General features: G+C 41.3%; 1 protein-coding gene across 6 annotated transcripts in view; it reads left to right on the forward strand.

The window, feature by feature from the left end:
* The first annotated feature begins 382 nt into the window (after positions 1 to 382).
* The window catches only part of herc2 (HECT and RLD domain containing E3 ubiquitin protein ligase 2), a 38,051-nt gene continuing 23,036 nt past the window's right edge, over positions 383 to 15,397 (forward strand). The window contains exons 1-32 of one of the 6 annotated variants that reach the window (XM_029501070.1): positions 383 to 455; positions 1,391 to 1,494; positions 2,777 to 2,870; positions 3,045 to 3,173; positions 4,877 to 5,099; positions 5,589 to 5,689; positions 6,686 to 6,827; positions 6,914 to 7,018; positions 7,131 to 7,302; positions 7,510 to 7,683; positions 7,953 to 8,138; positions 8,281 to 8,432; positions 8,767 to 8,924; positions 9,022 to 9,135; positions 9,233 to 9,484; positions 9,559 to 9,752; positions 9,848 to 10,048; positions 10,261 to 10,489; positions 10,587 to 10,711; positions 10,926 to 11,104; positions 11,204 to 11,388; positions 11,478 to 11,633; positions 11,734 to 11,919; positions 12,030 to 12,206; positions 12,304 to 12,407; positions 12,493 to 12,643; positions 12,972 to 13,186; positions 13,568 to 13,700; positions 13,929 to 14,056; positions 14,211 to 14,406; positions 14,515 to 14,645; positions 15,131 to 15,307. In XM_029501070.1, coding sequence (XP_029356930.1) covers positions 1,423 to 1,494; positions 2,777 to 2,870; positions 3,045 to 3,173; positions 4,877 to 5,099; positions 5,589 to 5,689; positions 6,686 to 6,827; positions 6,914 to 7,018; positions 7,131 to 7,302; positions 7,510 to 7,683; positions 7,953 to 8,138; positions 8,281 to 8,432; positions 8,767 to 8,924; positions 9,022 to 9,135; positions 9,233 to 9,484; positions 9,559 to 9,752; positions 9,848 to 10,048; positions 10,261 to 10,489; positions 10,587 to 10,711; positions 10,926 to 11,104; positions 11,204 to 11,388; positions 11,478 to 11,633; positions 11,734 to 11,919; positions 12,030 to 12,206; positions 12,304 to 12,407; positions 12,493 to 12,643; positions 12,972 to 13,186; positions 13,568 to 13,700; positions 13,929 to 14,056; positions 14,211 to 14,406; positions 14,515 to 14,645; positions 15,131 to 15,307 — 4,941 coding nt within the window. In that variant the 5' untranslated portion in view covers positions 383 to 455; positions 1,391 to 1,422. Of the gene's footprint in view, positions 456 to 559; positions 579 to 1,138; positions 1,238 to 1,390; positions 1,495 to 2,776; positions 2,871 to 3,044; positions 3,174 to 4,876; positions 5,100 to 5,588; positions 5,690 to 6,685; positions 6,828 to 6,892; positions 7,019 to 7,130; positions 7,303 to 7,509; positions 7,684 to 7,952; positions 8,139 to 8,280; positions 8,433 to 8,766; positions 8,925 to 9,021; positions 9,136 to 9,232; positions 9,485 to 9,558; positions 9,753 to 9,847; positions 10,049 to 10,260; positions 10,490 to 10,586; positions 10,712 to 10,925; positions 11,105 to 11,203; positions 11,389 to 11,437; positions 11,634 to 11,733; positions 11,920 to 12,029; positions 12,207 to 12,303; positions 12,408 to 12,492; positions 12,644 to 12,971; positions 13,187 to 13,567; positions 13,701 to 13,928; positions 14,057 to 14,210; positions 14,407 to 14,514; positions 14,646 to 15,130; positions 15,308 to 15,397 lie in introns of those variants that run through there. The other 5 variants (XM_029501072.1, XM_029501067.1, XM_029501069.1 and 2 more) reach the window with 5 other exon arrangements.

Raw genomic sequence — 15,397 nt, forward strand, 5'->3', positions numbered from 1 at the left:
AAAAGGTATGTTACATTTGTTGCCTGAGCATGATGTTGCCTTTATCATTTCAATGAATTGATATGACTAATGTGTGTGTGAACCGATCACGGCATGCATCATCCTTTTCTGGACACACAGCTCCCCTTAGTGAGGAGTTTATCCTCATTACAAGCCAACCCCGCCCCTCCTATGTCCCGCCTCATAGCCAAAACAAGCGCACGTTTAAATACACCTTGCAGTTTGAGTGGGCGGAGTCACCGCTGTGTCGACCCGACCGGCTCGCATTAGAGTCCTCCGCTCTGCGGCGGTGAAAGAATCAAACGCACCGAATCCCCCCGTAACGGCTACGTAATTTGTTTCCATGCCTCGTGCCCCAGTCCGCCACCTGCCAATCAAATCAAATCAATTGTAAAGGTCTCGTTAATGCAGCAGAGCAGCTGAGGGGACCAGAATAGCTTGAGAAGAGACGGCAGGTAATTTGTTTGTCTAACCTGACGTGTTTGTTCGCTGTTGTCTCACCGCAGCAGTGAGCTGCTCTCACTTGGATTTCGTGTCAAGTTGCTGAAGCTCGCTCACCGCTGCGCGGATGACGGGAGGTGATTCAGCTAGCTAACGCTGTCTTGGTACTAGCTGACCAGCAAGCTAAGTGGTTAGCTTTAGCTGTTAAGCTAACGTGAACGTTACTCCGCCTTAGGTGTTGCATTATAGGCATAATATGCTGTGTCAACATGCTGTGTTTTTGTCCGACAGGGTTTTGTACTCTTATCTGCGATAACCGGACTAAGACTGAGCTACAGTGGCTAATGCAGACTATGCTCTTGCTAGCCTAAATGCTACAATATTCTCGTGTTTTTCAAACGTCTAACAGTTAGTAATGCATACATCTCTGGCCTTAAGCGCTCACGTCTATTTAAAAAAAAAATGCTACAAAATGCAGTTAATGCACTGTGACACTAAATGCACTTTGGTACTGGTGAGGATGAGCTAAGAAAGCAGGTCGTGTAACGTTACTACATTAGGAACATGAATGATAAAAAGCACCACAGCTGATTAATATGCTGTTTGTTTTTAAAGACGTATCAATGAGATTTAGGATGATTTTTGTTCCGAGCTTTGGAGACCTGTGCTCTGTTTCCCTTTTGTTTACATTCAGGTGACAACCTGGGTTGGTTTAATATAAGCGCGTTTTGACAGCTGACAGTTAAACGATCTGCATATTTAAATTGAGGGACTGGAAACATAACTGGCAAAGAAGGTAATAATAAAGCCTGGTGTTACGTCTCAGGCAAGGCAGCCAGGCTTCCCCGACATAGACATTTCATAAATTCTGTAATTACCAGTACACTCATCTAATTTCAACGTTGGAAATAATTTTTTAAATTCAGCCTGTCATTTCTTTATCTTACAGGTTGGCTGCGTCTGCAGCCAGAAGAGGGGAATATGCCTTCTCCATCTTTTACCCTTGATGCTCAGCTGCGATTTCATGACAAATGGCTGAAGATAGACTTACAGGTACAAGTACCAAATTAAAGGAAGGAGTTGTTGTGAAGCCCCCCTCCCGTTTTTGTTTTAGATTGCTTAGACTGTTATCTTGTGTGCTGAGTCACATTTGCTTTTTTTTTTTTTTTTTTTAAAGAAAACAAATCTAACCAAGAATGTGCTTTTTCTCCCAAGTGCTGTTATTTGTCATAGTTGTGAGTCAAAATATAAGCCTCTACACATATTGCGTGAGTCATGTATGACTACTTTGACTTTAGAGAGAATGGAACAATAAAGGCTGCATATACTGTAATAAACAAACACAGCTCGTTGCATATCTGCAACCACTGCCCTGCAATTGTATGATCTTTTGTACAGAGGATTGTTCTGTTGTGCTTGTGAAAAGTGTAGCCTCTAATTACAGAGAAAGTAAGTGAAAATGCTCTTTTTATATGTATATGTCTAAGACTTGTGGTGTTCAAACAAACTCTTATTGGTACTATTTTTGAGGTCATTATTAGTGTAATTGGTTGAAAGTAAAGTGAGTGACAAAAAGATGGAATGGATTGTTTTATCCTACCAAATGTGCCAGGCAGCAAGCTGTCTGCTCTCACCTCCACAAATTGCAGCATGTCTGGACTCAGCCTGATCTTGAAAATTGATTTGTACTACCAAATGAGATCTAAAATTAAGGAGCGGTGTCATGCTTTCCCCTCATTAGAACGTCTCTGCAGTGCTGAAGACAGCTACAGTTTTAATATGTCTGGTCTGGTGTCATTCATGAGCTACTTTTTTTTTTTTTTTTTTTTTTGAAATTTAAGACACCATATCCTTGAAACCAAGAGCTGACTCTTGTGAGCTGGCATGTGAGTGTTTCTTGCTAAGGTGAGGAAATGGATGATCAGTATAACACTAAGGCAGCTATGGAGTCTTGCAGCATCTTTACTCAAAGCGTTTTGTTCTTTCTATAATTTGGTAGTTTTTTGGTGCTGACATTCTTTGCTGGACTAAGAACAATAGATTTTCCACAAAAAAATCAAACCATTGAAATAGTTTGTATTTGCTGTAAATGTTTGAAATCAGCAATGATGCGGATGAAATAACAATTAATGCATTTCATATTTAAAGGAAAGTTTGCTGTTCAAATTTGATCTATTTTTGACAGCATTTTAATGGTGGTGTCCTCAAAGTGATGGTAGCCTGTGTGTTGCATACCTGTTTTATTAAGAAAATGCATACAACCAATAAGTGAAAGTAAATTGAACATTTTAGGTGTGATTTGATTTTCAATTTACTTTCTTCCTTCCTTTGGTAGCGTGCATTCTCTCCAGAGGGACTGAGTGAGATGTGGAACGAAATGGTAAAAGATGAGGAAATAACATTCAATGGAGAAGAATCAGCTCACCCAGGTATGGCACTGTGAAATTCCAAATGATGGACATGTCAGGAATCTTATAAAATGGTGCACTGTGGAGACACAGATGATATTTGAAGCAGGGAAGTTTTTTTTTTTTTTTTTAATTTTAAAACCATTTTGATGTTATGAACATGGCCGACAGATTTCTTTTTTTTTTTTTTTTTAGAAGATTGTGACTGCTTTGGAACTCAGAAGAAAGATGAACCCAATGACAAAGAAAAGAAAGAAGAGGAGGAGACATTAACATCTGTACATCACTCCATCATTGAAACCTGGGACTGGGGGCGGCAGCCAGGTGAGTGCCACCATTAACCATGTTAAAATGTACTGGGGCACAATTCACCCTGTTGCAGCTGTGATTTATCCCTGTTTTCCTCTTGTGGGTCTTGCTATTTTCTACCTTTCTGTTTCCAAGTAACGTAATGGATGCCACAGTCACCCACATGGTTTCACAACACGTAGATGTTGACTAGATAAATTCACACTGACCATTTTGACACATGGTCAACCTCTCTGTTTATCAGTTCCATATCTGTCAGGGCCTGCTGATGTACACATGTTTTGCTGGCACGTGAGGTGTGGAAACTTTGAAATGACAACTTGCAATCTGGAAGTCTGAGTGGTTATTTTTACTCCTCTAGAGTGCAGTCTGGGTAGGTGTTATAATGTTGACCAGCACAGGGTAGTGTCTTTCACCCAAGCTGTGTTTACAGACAGGACTGGGTGGGACAGTGTTGTGGTCGTGGGTGATAAGCGTATGGTAAGGGGATGATAAGGCCATGATCTACATAACTAGTGAAATAAATATTAGGATTATTTTTCTCTTAATTTATGGACTAAACAGGAGGTTACACTGGTCTGCACTGTGAGTGTAACCGGATCGCTACATAAACTAGTCACTGATGCTTAAAGTTCAATCACTGAACTTCCTGCTTTTTCAATGAGTGCTCATATCTGGAACGTGTTGATCTCAGCACTTACAGCCCAGACCCAAGCTGTTGTTTTGAATTCACACTGATGCATGGGCAAATGACTGCTTTGCTCTAATTGCCAGCAGTGTATTTCCTTGTTAAAACCTTAGCATGTCAAATGATTGACTGATTTAGGAATTTCTTTAGCACAAGTTACTACTGAAACATCCTGATACTTTTTCTTATTGAGAAGCATATCTGTTCATGATCGCGAAGCAGAGCTGACTCCTGTGTGCTTCATACAACCTCACGCCAGTCTGGCTTACATGAAGCTTAAGTGGATTTCAGACCTGCTATTTTGGCCCATCTCGTCTTCCCTACAGCGCTGCTGACCAAACACATAATGAAGCATTTTCTCTTGAACTGGATCTGAACAAAGGACTACTTGTGTTGGAGGCTTGCTGGGAAAATTTTTGAATGTGGTTTATTAATTTTCTCTTTACACAGCCAAGGCTAAAAGTAATAAGCTAAAGTGTCACAAGACACCCCCCCCCCCCCCCCTTTTTTTTTTTTTAATAAATAACTTCTTTACTTTTCGTATTGTAAATTTGTACTGTTCTTGTAAACAGAACAGTTAAATAAGAAAATTTTAAGGGACACGGCATCTTAAATTATTAAGATGCTGCAGTACATTTATAGAATGGGGGGAAAAAAGGGTTTTTGTTGTTAAAATCAGGCTTTTGTATTGTTAAATTACCTCTAGGTTGTATGAAATATTATTTACAAAGCTTTTAGGTCACAAAAAGTAGCATGTTTTTGTTTTTTTTCCCCAGTTTCTCAGTTCCTCAGTTTAAGCACAATGACAATGAGACTTTAAGAAGAGTCCTTTTGCCAGAATCTAGCTTCAAACTGCAGAAGAAAAAAGTTGACAACTGAATAATGCATTCAAAAAGAAAGTGACATGTAAACATATAGGCACGTAACACAAGTAATATTTAATGTTTAAGTGTTATGTAAGATCTAATTATCAGTGACAATCTACAGTTAATACGTTTTTCATTTTTCATTGCCCATTTGTTGTGTCTAGATGAGATTGAGCTGAAGGACTGCCTGATGGTCCTAGTTGACGATCAGCAGAAGCTCTCAGCTCAGATGGCCAAAAGCACTCTGTCTGCTCAACGCCTGCGCCAGCGCCTGCTCATCCTGGAGCGCTACCTCATCTCTCTCAGCCACAACATGATGGAGGAGAAGTACAAGTTCCGCTGGAAGACGCCTCCCAGCCCACCGCTGCCTGCTGCTGACAATAAAAGGTGAAAAAATTTTATGCCTGTCATTCATCAGTGGTCAGTGCTTCCACCTTAACATGTTTGCGTTCTGAGTGCATTGTGTTGTAATCTAGGAAATTTCATGGAGAAATTATTTTCACTGGTGACTGTTAAAAGCAAAGTGGCCTACAAATCACAGTATTACATTTTCCTTGTATGCATAGCAGACTAGCTTGTAAATAGTTCTACATTATTTGAGTTAAATCCTACATTTGGTGAATGAAAGCCTTCATTATTGTAGGTCTCAAGTATTGCCTATGCTTTTTTGCTGTTGAGTACTTCATACGTGTTTCCCCTCCTCTCCATGTGCATCAATCTAACCAAGCTATGTTATCAATAAAGGTTTGACAAACAAATTATTATGACACAGATCCTGAGGTGTGACTATGGTTTCCTAATATTTGAAATACTTCTTTTATACTTAATTTGAACTTCACTAGTACACAGTGAGAGTTGTCGTCATGTATATTTCAGCCCTCGTCCAATCAGTAAAGGTGTTGAAGGGTTGGCCAGAGTTGGCTCCAGGGCAGCGCTCTCTTTTGCCTTCGCTTTCCTGCGTCGGGCCTGGAGATCAGGTAAGCATGTCCCTGGTTACTGACACTGTAGATGTTTTGTCCCCTAGTGGTAGCTCTGACAGCTGCTCTCAGAGTAATAGAGCTGTGCTTGGCAGCTGTTGATGAATGTGTGGCACCAATTTGTATGCTCAGTGTAAACAACTCATCATATTTCACAATTGTATGTTTTAAGTATTATCTTGTGGTTTGGTACTACATAAGATGCAGGAGTTTATGCAGGATAGGGCCACATTATCCTGTTGGTAATTTTCAAAATCCTCAGTGATAATGTATTTTGTCTGGAAATTTGCCATTTGGTGCCACATACCATGACTTCAACAAATGAGAGCTGATTTTGAATTTCATTGCACACACACACAATTAACTGTTTCTCAGTGTACACGAGTCTCAAAGCCTGATTTTAAAATGTAATGATAAACAGCTTTGGCAGTGGTTGTATTTATTTAAGAGCCCTCAATTGTTATTTTCGCAAGAAGAGTAGGGATTTTTTTTTTTTTTGGCATGTACTGATATGCGTTTGAGAGCTGTCTGTCCACAGGGACTGGGTGTGAACAAAGAGTTTGCCTATCTTCTGTCATCTCCATATAAATAACACTAACACACACACACCTAAGCTTCTCCTCCTCTGTCTAGCTGTGTTCCTGAAATACACTGTAAGAACAGCAGATGTGTTGCTATGTGCTCTTTCATCCACCACCTGCTGAATAAATACATTTATAAATCCTGTTGCGCTATAAAGAGATGTTAATGGAACAGTACTAGCCATGACTCGCAGTGTAAAAGTGAGGCAATAATTGTTCTCCTTTCCCAAGGAAGTATTTTTAACCAGTTTGTGTCATTAGATGCTTCTATACAAATTGTTTTCTTTCAGTTGAGGGCCATATAGGAATATATTGCAATTAAAAATATTATAAATCTTTGTGAAACTGGCCATTTATGTTTGTGTAACAAACTCTGATGTTCATTTATAAAACAAGACATTTTGCTTGATTACAGGGGATGATGCTGATCTCTGCAGTGAGCTTCTCCAGGAGTCTCTGGATGCCCTGCGCGCCCTGCCAGAGGCCACACTATTTGATGAGGGAACTGTGTCATCAGTGTGGCTGGAGGTTGTTGAGAGGGCCACAAAGTTCCTCAGGTTTGTTATTTACCAATCACTTTTTGTACGTACAAAAAATCCAGAACCATTTTGCTGATTTCAAGTTCTTTTTCCTTTGGAATTAGTGATGTACATGGAAGTGCCACAACCAAAGGGAACATTCCTCAGCAGGACCAGCACCTTGTCCTGGCAATTTTGCTTGAACTGGCTGTACAGAGGGGCACTCTTAGGTAACAAGATACTCAATGTAATGATTTAGTTGCCTCTGCTGATATGTTACTCCAGTTGAAATGCACTTCTTCCTCTCTGCTGACTACTCATTCATCCTTTTCATCTTTACAGTCAGCTATTGTCTGCTGTTATATTACTGCTGCGCCTGTGGGAAAGTGGCACCAGAGAGATGGACAATGAGCGCTCCACTCAGGGAACCAGTGCTCCTCTTCTACCCCTCCTGCAGCGCTTTCAGAACATACACAGCAGCAATGAAGAGTCTGTTCCTGAGGAGGAAACTGAGGTTAATATTTCTTCTGTATATTGCTCACAGCATCAAATGAATACAAGATTTTAATGGCAATGAAAGAACATCCCTTTCAAGGAAAATATCATCAAATCTTTTGCCTGATAATGTTGCTTGGGAACATGTGTCTTAAAATACCCCAGTTCTGCTATTCCTGGTTCTGAAATGTGCTGATTAGTACTGGTTAATTCTTGTGATTTTCAGATCCTCACAGCCCCTTTAAGTCCAAATGAGAGTTTCCTGCGGTACCTGACTTTGCCTCACGATAGTGAATTGGCCATTGACCTTCGGCAAACAGCAGTGGTGATCATGGCTCACCTGGACCGCTTGGCTTCTCCATGCAGTCCTCCACACTGCAACTCCCCCACATCCCATAAGGTGAAGTCTCTCTTTATATAGTGACAAATCTTAAGTGATTTTGTTTATTTTTGTTTTTAGGTCAGTGATACTACTTCCTCCCCCACTCACAGCTTGAATTACAGGCTTGTTTTATCATGTTTGAGCTATATATGTCTGTGCCCTATTTACTTAGCATGGATAAACATCATCAATTCTTCCCTTGGGGGGGGAGGGGACCGCTCATAAAGATGCATTTCTAAAGTAATTAATATGCATGATTTATTTCTCTCTCCTTCTTTTTGGTCCAGGGAACTTTGCAAGAGGTGATTGCCTGGGGTCTTTTGGGCTGGAAACTTTATCCAAATGTTAATGGACCCATTGAATGTAAAGCCCTGTCCAGCCTTGGAGTCACACAAATTGTCTGTTCAGAAAAGGGCTTTCTCATCCTGTCCAATAGCGCTGTTTACACCCAGAATTACAAGAGCACAACTCTGGTCAGTTATTTGTTGTTCAGCAATCTAAACGCTCTTAAAAACTATTTATTTTTGGAGGGAACAAAGCATTCTGCGTCTGCTGTGCATTTAGAAACTGATTTCTTTTGTTTGTGTGTTTTTGTTTTTATTTATTTATTTGAAGGCTCCTATGCTGGTCCACAGTCTGAGCTCAAGAAAGATCATAAAGCTTGCAGCTCATCCTGATGGGCAGCACTACCTGGCCCTGTCATCTAATGGAGAGGTGTTCTCCTGGGGCTGTGGTGATGGTGGCCGTCTAGGACATGGAGACACAACGTAAGTATCTGCCAAAAACTGTGGCCGATATTTGAATTTGTAAAGGGATGTCCAGTTTTTTTATTTCCACCTTTTTATAGCAAAACATATGGCTGGAAAACAAAACAGTACTGTAGAACAGTAAAGTTGGAAAGTTTGTATTTTTGATAATAAATCCCATTTTCTCTGGATTAAGTTTGCATTAGTAATCAATCGTGGAGTGAAATTGTAGCTATTTTGCAAAAGGCATTATTGCTTTTCCCTATCATGAAAGCTCCTGAAAGGGTTCTTGTTATACCATACTCTTAAAACCACCCAAAAAGGATTTTCAGTATTAATTTCTGCTTTCTTTAAGGTATCTTGAAGAGCCTGCAATGATAGCAGCCTTCAATGGGAAACAAGCAGGAAAGCATGTGGTTCATATTGCTTGCGGGAGCACATACAGTGCTGCTATTACAGCTGATGGAGAGCTCTACACGTGGGGCAGAGGGAACTATGGTCGACTAGGTCACGGTGAGTGCCACGTGTTGCAGAACATAGTGTTGGATATAAGATCTAGTTTTTAATCACTGAAATAAAATTAATTACCATGCCTTTGATTGGGTTTTAGGCTCCAGTGAGGATCAGACTACTCCCATGCTGGTGACAGCTTTAAAGGGACTAAAGGTGGTGGATGTGGCATGTGGGAGTGGTGATGCACAAACACTTGCTGTGACAGAGAATGGTAGGTGGGAGCAATAGTAATTTTTGGCCATATAACCCACCAGTATCACACACATTGTATAAATAATGTTTTCATTCACCTGTGTGTATACCCATAGGCCAGGTTTGGTCATGGGGGGACGGAGACTATGGCAAACTGGGCCGAGGGGGCAGTGATGGCTGCAAGACGCCTAAACTTGTGGAGAAACTGCAGGACCTGGACATAGTAAAGGTGTGCTGCGGCAGCCAATTTTCAGTGGCCCTCACTAAAGATGGCCAAGTGTACACTTGGGGAAAAGGAGACAATCAGCGTCTGGGTCATGGTACTGATGAGCATGTCCGCTACCCAAAGTTGCTTGACAGTTTACAGGGTGAGTTCATTACATTAAGGAGACTTATAAAAATGTTTAAAATGCAAAGACTGATCTTGGATTTCTACAATTAGGAAAGAAAGTAGTGGATATTGCTGTGGGATCGACCCATTGCTTAGCTCTCACTGATGATGGAGAGGTGCACAGCTGGGGCGGCAATGATAAATTACAACACTTTGATACATTGTTTTTCAACAAGAAGCAACCTAAAGCTCTACCAGGGCTCAACTCCAAACACATAGTTGGAATCTCCTGTGGTGCGGGACAGGTAAAATACAAGCATGCAGCTTTTTCACGATTTTCTTTTTTTATGCCTAATTTGATTAAAGATTGGCTCAACACATAGTATTTGTTTGTCTCCAGAGCTTTGCCTGGTCCTCATGCTCAGAGTGGTCTATTGGGCAGCGTGTGCCCTTTGTAGTGGACGTATGCCCAATGACCTTTGAGCAGCTAGACCTACTCTTGCGGCAGGTCAGTGAAGGAATGGATGGCAGTTCAGACTGGCCTCCCCCACAGGAGGAGGAATGTATGGTAGTCGCCACACTTAATCTGCTCAGGCTACAGGTAAGTTGGTCTGTAAACAGCTGTCTTCAGGCGCTTTATTAGAAAAGCATTTGTTTGTGTCATAACTTTAATTTGTGCCATTTCAGGAACTTATTCACATCCTCGCTAATGCCTAGTTTACTGCACACAGCTGTGTCCAGTAATTTCTATTATTTCAGGTTGTCACAACAATGGTTGACAGCCTTTCTGGAATCTTCCCTCTCTGTCCTCAGCTCCATGCAGCCATCTGTAACCAAGTTGATCCAGAGGAACTGGGATTGGGCCTTGGCAGTGTGCTTCTTAACAACTTGAAACAAACTGTGGTAGTACTTGCTAGCAATGCTGGGGTGCTCAATACCGTGCAGGCAGCTGCCCAAGCTGTTCTCCAGAGTGGCTGGTCAGTGCTGCTGCCCACTGCTGAGGAAAGGGCGAGGGCACTATCTTCACTTCTCCCTAATGCTGGTAGGTGCTAGTCACATTGTTTGCTGAAACATTTTATTCACAATACTGGGTACTTAATAGTCAGGGTTAATTATCCTTTCATCCTTTTTGTGTTTAGCATCTGGCAATGAGATGAGTGTGAGCCCTGGCCGTCGCTTCATGATCGACCTGCTTGTCAGCAGCCTAATGGCTGATGGGGGCTTGGAATCTGCACTGAATGCAGCCATCACTGCTGAGATACAGGCCAGTTTGTTAAACACTCTTATTTCTATAACAAAATGTTTGTGAAGATTTGTCTCTGGAATTCAGTGATTGCAAAGCTTTACCATAGATTTTAATTTTGATTTATATTTCTCACCATTTAGTGCACCATTGTATTCTTTAAACTAAAATAACATACAGCATCCGTAGTTTAAATATCCTGCATTGATATGCCTGGACATTTTATTCATGACAGGATATTGAAGCTAAAAAAGAGGCCCAGAAAGAGAAGGAGATAGATGAGCAAGAGGCAAATGCCTCCACCATGCAGCGCTGTCGCACCATGCTGGACAAAGACCTCATCAACACAGGCATCTACGAGTCAGCAGGAAAACAAAGCCTGCCTTTGGTGCAACTTGTCCAGCAGCTGTTGAGGTACATGCGCTTTTTCTGATTCATGCTATTTTTAAATGTGTTTATCCTCACTTTCTTCCAGCAGATTTTCAAATTTATATATATATTTTTTTCTTTCAGAAATATTGCCTCCCAAACCATTGCAAGGCTGAAAGATGTCGCTCGCCGCATCTCCAACTATTTAGAGGCAGGACACATCAGCAAGGAACGTTCTGCATCACTGGACCTGCTGTTGCGTTTCCAGAGGCTGCTTGTTAGCAAACTCTACCTTGGAGTTAATGGCACAGAAAATGTTAATGGATACAGTAAGTAATTATGTGTTTGCTTCATTCACCCAGGTTCATCAAGTTTGAGTCTGGATTAGCAGTGTTTGACTGTACTGTTTTTCTTGCAGATCCAGAGCTTTTGGGTGTTGGGTCCCTGTTGAAGAAGTACATTGCACTTCTGTGTACTCACATTGGAGACATCCTTCCAGTGGCAACAAGTATTGCCTCTACTGGTTGCCGCCACTTTGCAGAAGTCTCTCGTGTTATTGAAGGAGATCTAACTGGTAATTATTTCTTCCAAACCCGTTGAACAGCATTAATCAACAGCACTTCATTAAGGGATCTTGTTGGCGTCATGAATGTCCTTTTGTCTTTCTCTGGTAGGAGTACTTCTGCCTGAGCTGGTTGTATCCATTGTTCTCCTCCTCACCATCGATGCAGGTTTGATGCAGGAGACTGGCTCTATCCCTCTCCTTGCTGGACTTCTGGAGCATCTTGACCGTTTCAACCACCTGGCTCCAGGACACGAGAGGGATGATAATGAGGATCTGGCATGGCCAGGCATTATGGGTATAACAGAGACTGTATCTTCTATGTTCCTGGTGTTTACAGAATCGTGATGAATGGGTTATTTGCAACTTTTGTTCAAAGCGTAACTAGCTCTAACTCTGCTGTGGCAGGGTCCTTCTTTACAGGACAAAACACCAAGAACAATGAGGAGGTTTCCCTAATCCGCAAGGCTGATCTGGAAAATCACAACAAAGATGGTGGTTTCTGGACAGTCATTGATGGAAAAGTCTATGACATAAAGGACTTCCAGGCTCAGTCCCAGTCACTAACAGGGAACAGTGTCTTGGGTAATACCCCCCCCCCCCCCCCAAAAAAAAAAATGTTTTCATTGAAGCATAAACTTTTTTTGATTAAAAGTTGCATTTGCCTGTCCTCCTTTTACAGCTCAGTTTGCAGGAGAAGATCCCGTTGTTGCCTTAGAGGCTGCTCTCCAATTTGAGGACACCAGGGAACCAATGCAGGCCTTCTGTGTTGGCCAGTATATGGAGGTCTGCTAGTGAAACATACTAATTGCAATGTCTGGCTTAATCATTTGTTCTGGTTTTTGATTTTATAATGCTTTGTTATTTACAGCCTAACCAGGAGACAGTCACAACTCCAGACCTAAGCAGTCTGTCCTCCCCACTTATTGACACTGAGAGAAACCTTGGGCTGCTGCTGGGTCTCCATGCTTCCTACCTGACCAAGAGCACCCCTCTTTCCCCCATGGAGAATGAGTGTGCCAGTGAGTTTAATGATTTTATATAAATCAAATCAGATTTATTTGTATAGCGCCAAATCATAACAAAGTTACATCAAGGCACTTTACATATAAAGCAGGTCTAGACCAAACTCTTTAGAAAATTATTTAGGGACCCAACAGATCCCCCGATGAGAAAGTACTTGGCGACAGTGGCAAGGAAAAACTTCCTTTTTAAGAGGCAGAAACCTTGAGCAGAACCAGGCTCGGGGGGGGGCAGCCATCTGCCTCGACCTGGTCTGATAATCCTTGTCTTTTAAAAGTGTATTTGTAAGAGTAACAAGTTTAACTTAAATTTTAATCTGTTGCACAGAATGGCTCCAATCCTCCATATTCTGTGGGGGTCTGCAGACCAGTCAAATCCACTATAACTACAATGAGGAGAAGGACGAAGACCACTGCAGCTCCCTGGGTACAACCACTCCAGACAAGGCCAAACTCTATTCCCGAAGAATAACCCTCAGTGACCACGCACAGCCTTTTCTGCAGGCCATTGCTGACAACAACACTCAGGACCATACTGTGAAGGTATGAAAATAAGAAGCATCCACTTGCAGCACTTACTAGGATCTAAGCAGCATGCATTGAAAGAATTAAAACCTGATCATAACTTTTTGTCAGCAATCTAGTATTACAGAAAAAAAGATGCAGGTGATTGCAGAGATAGGGGGGGAAAAAAAGCAAGAATTTTCAAATTAGCCCAACTGCCAATAATCAAATCCCTGAATTCTGGGTGAATTCAACCTAACAATTTTGCCCATTAGTTTGTTTGCTGAGCAAACAAGTAATGGAAGAAAATGACAAAGAATAATGATGATAACAAGCAGCAGCTTGGACCCCTAATGTCACATATGAATCTCAAGGTAAAAGATGGAGTAATGCTTTTGTATTTTCTTAATGACATTATAGGACTTCCTATGCCAAATAGAGCGTTGCTGTAAGCAGTACCATCTTATTACACCCATCACCTTCCCTCCGGAACACCCTGTGGAGGAAGTTGGTCGCCTGCTGCTCTGCTGCTTGCTCAAGCATCAAGACCTCGGTAACCTAGCAACTGCTGCCACTGACTGGCTGTTTAATGAGCAATTAGGGTCTAATTTTGGCTCAACACTGATATGCTTTTTTTTTTTTTTATTTAAAAAATTCAAGAAGCTTTAAAATCTTTCCTTTCTGCGCTCACACAATTTACAACACTAGTATAAGCAAGCAATCTTGAGATCTTAAAGTATTGGCATTCAGCAATGTGATGTAATATTTCTTCCTGTCACAGGTCACATTGCTCTTTCACTTGTCAGTCAATGTGCCTTGGGTGTGGACCAAGGGAAACAGAGGTCCCTCCCTAAATCTGTGATTGATGTGTGCCGCATGGTCTACCAAGCAAAGTGTTCTTTAATCAAGGTATGATTCCTGCTTGTAACATTGTAATGATAAAATACTGTTATTATATTAGTCTTCCTCATTAAAAGGTTGTGCAGTTCATTTGTGTAACGAAGGAGAAGAGACAGAACAAAGCTTGCAATGACATGCTGGCTTTGTCCCCCCCTCATTTCAGACCCATCAAGAGCAAGGTCGCTCTTACAAGGAAGTGTGTGCCCCTGTCATAGAACGTCTGCGCTTCCTTTTTAATGAACTGCGTCCAGCTGTAAGCAATGACCTGTCTATAGTGTCCAAATTAAAGCTGCTGAGCTCTCAGCCCCGCTGGAGGAGGATCACCCAGAAACTCATCAGAGACCGCAGGAAAAAAAGAGGTTGCTTTTTCCTAACCTACTGCAGAGAGATGTTTTTTCTCTTAGGTTTTTTGTTTTCTTCAAATATATACCTACATTTCTAAAAGTAAATGTATTCTATTTTTGCAGTGCCTAAGAAGTCAGAGTCTGACATGGAAGAGCCAAAGTTGGAGAATGAAGGGACCAATGAAGGGGAACTTAACGTTCATATCAGTCCCACACCTGCTGACAGGAAATCTCCCACTAACAAGACAACCAAGGTAGTTTAATTGTTCAAGATTGTTGTCAATTGTTCTAGAGGTTTCCTTGCCACTGATGTACATTCTTTGCAGAGTCTGCAGAAAACATTTTTTTTGTAACTCAGGAACTCTATACAGAGGAAATACAATATTTACACCTAAGTTAAGGAAAGAGGTAGAACAGTTGACTGTGCTAATGAGAATATTACTAATGCGTATTCTTTTGTTCTGGTGATCATGCCAGGATATAAGGCAGTCAAGGGGGCTGGTGTTTGTGTCATCTCAGAATAATCACAACACACACTTTTTCATTTTGACAATATTAACATAAATTAATGCTTGTGGGGATCAAGGTTAGCATTGAATGAGATTCACACAATACAGTTTCTCTTGGAGGCTTACTTTCTTACATCGAACTGTATTGTCCTGCAGGTGTAGGCATCGGGCAAAACAGGGGTTATGTTAGTCTAGTCTGACATTCCTTTTTATCTTGTGTTTCTTTTTAGCAAGACAAATGGCAGCCTCTTTTAAACACCATGGCCAATGTCCAGAAGTACCGGTGGCTGAAACACAGTGTTCAGGGTGTCTTTTCACAATCCAGCCTTATGGCCACCATAGTGGAGTTTGTACTGAAAGAAGAACCACTGGATGTGGAGAAGATGAGGAAATGTCTTCTCAAACAGGTCACAGCAAAGTTATAAGTCACAGGTCATTTCATAAGCTGTCAGTGAGGCAATATTAAGAACAAGAAAAGTGACCCTGTATCTTTATCT

Source organism: Echeneis naucrates, chromosome 4 (assembly GCF_900963305.1).
Source record: "Echeneis naucrates chromosome 4, fEcheNa1.1, whole genome shotgun sequence".
NCBI classification, from domain to species: domain Eukaryota; kingdom Metazoa; phylum Chordata; class Actinopteri; order Carangiformes; family Echeneidae; genus Echeneis; species Echeneis naucrates.